At 38.0% G+C, this 6,000-nt stretch overlaps 1 protein-coding gene across 2 annotated transcripts in view; it reads right to left on the bottom strand.

The window, feature by feature from the left end:
• Positions 1-893: 893 nt before the first annotated feature.
• Positions 894-6,000, bottom strand: part of LOC146000163 (putative helicase mov-10-B.1) — a 111,142-nt gene continuing 106,035 nt past the window's right edge. For both annotated transcript variants that reach the window (XM_083137505.1, XM_083137511.1), the window contains exon 20: positions 894-1,956. In XM_083137505.1, the coding sequence (XP_082993631.1) occupies positions 1,940-1,956 (17 nt within the window). In that variant the 3' untranslated portion in view covers positions 894-1,939. The remainder of the gene's footprint in view (positions 1,957-6,000) is intronic.

The raw sequence follows: 6,000 nt of genomic DNA, 5'->3' as shown, positions 1-6,000 counted from the left end.
TAACTGAGTGAAGTTGTGTCAATGTGCCAGAATGGAGAAAACTGAGGTGAGAGCTGTGATTAAATATTTTGTGAAGAAGAAGTGGACGGTATCCAAAATTCATGAGGACTTGGTGGATACATTAGGGGACAGTGCTTCTTCATACAATATGGTGAAGAGATGGTGTCGTGAATTTAATTGTGGGAGAGAGTCGTGTGAGGATGAACATGCAGGTGGAGCACCAAAAACTGTCATGACGACCAAAAACATTAACAAAGTCCACGATATCGTGCTGAAGGATCGTCGAGTCACTATCCGTCATGTTGCTGATATGTGTGGCCTGTCATATGGCACTGTGCAAAACATAATTACCCAGGAATTGCAAATGAAAAAAATTGCTGCAAGATGGGTCCCTCGAAACCTCACCCCAGATCAGAAGTGCACCCGAGTGCTCATCAGTCAAGAACTTCTTGCCAAGTTTCGTGCTGATATAGACGATTTTCTTGCCCGATTTGTAACTATGGATGAAACATGGGTCCATCACTTCGACCCAGAAACAAAATCACAAAGCATGGAGTGGAAACACCCACATTCTCCACCAACGAAGAAGTTCAAGGTACAAACGTCAGCCAAGAAGGTGATGGCCTCAATTTTCTGGGACTGCAAGGGTGTCCTTCTTGTGGACTATCTACAAAGAGGCCAAACCATCACTGGCACATACTACAGTGACCTAATCAAGAAATTACGTGATTCCATCAAGAAAAAGAGGCGTGGGATGTTGACCCGTGGTGTGCTCCTTCACCAGGACAATGCACCTGTCCACACCTCACGCATTGCGAGGGCCGCTATCGCAGATGCATCGTTCGAATTGCTGCCCCACCCACCCTATTCCCCAGATTTGGCCCCCAGTGATTTCCATTTGTTCAAACATTTGAAGAATGACATTCGTGGGCAAAAATTTTCTGATGATTCTGAGGTGATAAGGGCTGTGGACTCATAGTTGAAGGACCAGTCGGAAGAATTTTTTTTGCAAGGTATCCACGCGTTGGAGCACCGATGGGAGAAGTGCATTGGAGTTGCAGGGGAGTATGTTGAAAAATAAAAATAAAATTGAAACTCTATTGCCGCTCTTTCTATGTTAGGGTCAGAGCAACCTGATCGCCCCTCGTACAATATGTATAGAGGAGAAATGTATCCAATTTCAGGAATTGGTCCAATGTAACCAAATTGCACCTCAGTTTATTCACTACATGTAGAAACAAATCTATATAGTATCATTTGCAACAAATTACACACTTCCATTGTACTAAAATGTGCAAAATAGCAAAGATCACACAACTGATAATGTAGTTTATACATACATAATATTTTTTTACACAGGTAACTTGTATGTATTACATTTTCAAAACAAATTGACTTGATGTAGAATTCACATAAAAAACTTTTTTTCTATTCTTTCTCTTTATATTCAATGCATACAAATTTCATGATGTAACCATCTGTTCTAGCATTAATAACATCATGAAACAATTACTCACCATAATTTTAGGACATTATAATGTCAAGGAATAGTAAGCTAAAATTAAATTGTGACTTGTTTACAGGAAAAGTATTGATTTTATGATAACGATAGGAACATGCAAACCTTATTTATATACAACTTACATATAACCTTACTAAAATCATGATTCAACAAAGTGCATACAAAAGAAAGTCGTGAAAAAAAACAACTTCATCACAAAGTGAAAAACCACACAACAATGGGCACATTCTCTGATTTCATTACGTATTCCCCTTATCTAATGTATGCATCCACCCTTCTTTGACTATTCTTATCAGCAATAAAAAATCTATGAAACAATCAAGTAAACATTTAAAAATTCAACACCATTAAATCTTATACCATATAACCTGATGCTTAATGTCCATGCCTCCGTCCAGCTGCAATTCCACAGCCATATCACTTTTCATTGTTGTCTGCAATGATAATCATTCAATGTAATTTAGCACAAAAAACATGTTTCAAGAAGTGATAATTATGAGTAATATTTAGAATTTTGGTTTTAAATGGGATCTGAACCACTATGTGCCTCCACTGGGTATTGAACCTGGGACCCCTTGATTACAAGGCAACAACGTTACCACTATGCCATCCGAGAGGCCTAAGTAATACTTAGATAAAAGAAACTACCAACCATGACTTTTGGTTACAAGAGGTTCGTATGTTTTCCATGAACATTAACCCCTTACACATGTAATTTTCTTAACAAGACTATCTTCATATGTTTCAAGCTTTCCTGGTAATGTACGAGGGGAAGTCAAAAATTATCTGCACTTTCACCATAACTTTCTTTAGGTTGGTCACACTGTCTTCAGTATCAGTGTGCTGAAAGGTGGTACTCGTGTGGTTATGTGGCCGAGGTTTCATATTAATCCCTCCATTTTTCTTTCTTTTATAACAGAGAAAATAATAGCTGCTCTGATGGCAGTGTGCACCAAGGTAGAACAATAATCATCGACCAATGACAGGAAGATTCAACAAGCTCAAGATCAACAAGAGATGATTATGACAAATGGGTCACAGGACGTCATGCTCTCTGCAAAAAGAACGTCGAAGGCAGGATAAGACGGCAAAATGAGGACAGACTACTAAAAAAAAAAGTGTACATGGGACAGACTACTAAAAAAAGTGTACATAACCCCCTCATCTTTTGAAAATTCTGTGCACTCCATTCTTAGTCACGGTTCTGTGTGCGAAATCATCCACTACAAGGTTCAGATCTCTGATCTCTGCTTTCCGTTGGTGCACACTGTCAGCAGCGTGGCCATATTTACTCCCTCACAAGAGATAGAAAAATGGAGTGATTAACATGAAACCTTGGCTACAAAACCACAAGAGTACCACCTTTCAGCACACGAGTACTAAAGAGAGTGTGACCAACCTAAAGAAAGTTATGGTGAAAAGTGTGGATCATTTTTTACTCTCCCTAGTATTATGACACATGATTGATTGATTTGCTTTATTTTAGTTTGCTCTTTGTGCCACTTTTGGCTAATTTACGAATATGGGAATGAGTGATTATATGATGAAATTAATGAATGGACACTCACAAATATCCATGTCCAAGCCAGGATTCAAACTCGGGACCTCTGGCATCGTAGCACGATGTGCTAACCACTCTGCTGGCTTATGATACATGAAATGAGAATAGTGTTTATTGTGTGTTCGTAATTATTTTCTTTAGTTTTTACTAGGGATGGGTCTGTAGTGTTGTATTGGTGTCAGGTGATATAGGCATTTCAGTACAGATGATTCTATTATCAAAATTGCTGATTATTCTATTGATTTGATATTTATATAAATAGTACGTAACAAAATGTACCATTCTGTCATTTTTTAAATGCTTATTGAATATAGAAGTTTAATTCATGTACACTAGTTCTCACAAATAATTTTCTAATACCCAACTTGTTTTTCCAAGCACAGCCTATCAACATCGTACGTAAAAGTGAAACATTCAGGGTCCTCATGAAAAGTTTACCCTTTTACACTCCTGTTCATATAAAGTGACACATACTCCAAATGTCGAACCTTACAATATCAGTATTAATGGATTTTATATATTGATATTATATTGGTATACTTCTGTTCACAAAAAGTGGCACACTCGTTTGAGTTGAAGTCCAGCTTCGTGGCCGGAAGTACAGCCGAAGTAAGTATTCGGAAAGCAGCAGTGTTGCTTACTATCAATCAATTTAAACATATGCAGGGAATTTTGTGTCTCTCAGACTCGAAGACAAGGCCTAACGGAAAGATTGCAGCGTAAATATTAATGAACTGGATTTTCCACGTTTACAAGCGGCCGTGGTGGCTCAGTCGGTAATGCGTCTGACTACCATGCTAAAGGTCCCGGGTTCGATCCCCGGCCGGTTCAAATCCGGGAACTTTTCTAACGATGGAAGCGGCCCCGGCGCCCACCCAGCATCGAATAACATGGGTACCTGGGGGAAACCCTTAGGGGTAAAGGTGGTCAGGGGTGTGATGCTGAACACATCACCCCCACTCATGACCAGATCAAGAAAGTGTGGGGCGTTACCCCCACACCCTCTATATGCCTTCACGGCATGGTGCTAAGCACAGGGGAACACTTCACTTCTTCCACGTTTACAATCAAAGTAATGTAAATGTGAAATATTCCTGAAATTTATTTTAAAAAAAAAACACATTTTTTATGTTCGTGACGAAGTAGTTAACACAATTCATTAGAATGCGAGGGCCCCAGGTTCGAATTTGGCCTGAGCATGGGTGTTCTTTTTTAATATCTCCATCGTCGCGAGTAGCCGAAAATGGAAGAAAAGCAACACTAAATAACGAAAAGGAAAAAATGCAATAAGAATAAGTGAGACAAAAATAGTGCTGTTGCAATTCCTGAAAATGAATGCAAAAAAAAATATTCAGAAATAGCGTTATCCTAGTCCAGGACAAGGCTTGAAGAATAAATTTACTCTTTCCCCATACACTTTGGCAAACAGAATTGCAAAGTTGGCACTGAATATGTGATGGGAAAAATAATAGAAATCCTAAAGGAAGAAGAGTTTATGTCACAGCCAGGGGGGCACATGAGAGGAGGTACCCCTTCCCCACATCAGTCATCCAGGCTATTAAAAATAAGTCAATGGTTGTCCTCTGATTTAACTTTAACAGTAATGGAATTCTTGTAAAACAAAAATTGTCGGGCTTTACTTGTTTTACACGTGCTCATTGGTTTCGTAATGGAACACAAAAATAGAATTGTGACTCTCGTAAAATTCTTACCGAATGAATGAATGTCTCCGTAGATTCCAGAATAATGACTCTTCATTTGAAATAAATAGTTTAAAATAAAAAAAAAAATTATGTGCCGTTGGTTTATGAGATTTGTCGTCACATAGCAGAATCTGCTATATTGACGGAAACTAGAGAATGGTTATCATTTAGGGTTGCAAACACTAACCTTCCACAAAAGCATGATTTCCCAAAGTCTTCATTAATTTTCATGCACAAACTTCACTTGTATTTTGTCAGCAATGTGTACAGCATATGAACCCTATCTGATGAAGGATATTGCTTACAAATAAATGTAAGTAGCGAGAAGTGACATCAAAATTTCGAGCGGGACAGGGAAAGATGCAATCTTATGGATAAATTACTCGAATAGCTTGGTTTCTTCATGGTGGCTTGTGGCCATGTCGGTTAAAGGCCAGCTTTGTAAGCTGAAATCTTAGGTTCGAGTCCCCGTGTCTCCAAAATATTTTTTCCCAAATGGGTGCTACATAATGTATTTTATTCTTGGCACACCAATTGCAGCCTGAAACTTTGTTCTTTTTTGCATCCCAATAAGAAAATATGTATTGAAACTATTACTCGTTCAGAGAACATGACTATTACTCGAGACTACTTGAAATTGAAATTTTTTAGTTGCTGCTAAGCCTCGATATTTACAACAAGTGCTAACATTGAAGATTGTTGTGTGATAAAACACACCATTAATATTCTCAAGAAGAAAACCATTGAAATGAAATGAGTAAGTTGTGAGGAACATCAGCACATGTATTTTAAGATGTTCCGTCATTCACATACATGTCACGCCTAGTTTTATACATAGATTTTATACATAGATAGATAGATATTTAGAAGTGATCCACTCGATGAATGCTTGCACCTTAAGAGTAATTTTCAGATGGGAAAGAAAGAAAGCCTTGTCCAAATTGTAAAGTCAAGACGTGCGCAGATTGGCGATGTTATTATCAGAAACAAACAGAATTAATCAGTAACTACAGTTATTTACATAAACATCGCTGACATGGCACTTAGAATAGAGCTGTAAAATATGTATTTGGATGATTAGCTGTTTTGAGTTATTTCATAGTGCACGAGTAAGTGTTTGGATCAACCCTCTCTTCTAAATCTGTAATTTTGTAAATGTCAAGGAATATCATTTGATCCGGTTGCAGGAGTTATTACTAAGAATGAGAAAAAAA

Source organism: Lepisma saccharinum, chromosome 1 (genome assembly GCF_977018435.1).
Source record: "Lepisma saccharinum chromosome 1, izLepSacc3.1, whole genome shotgun sequence".
Taxonomy (NCBI): Eukaryota; Metazoa; Arthropoda; class Insecta; order Zygentoma; family Lepismatidae; genus Lepisma; species Lepisma saccharinum.
Note: the sequence above shows the minus strand (reverse complement) of the source record. Positions and strands in the feature narration are given on the sequence as shown.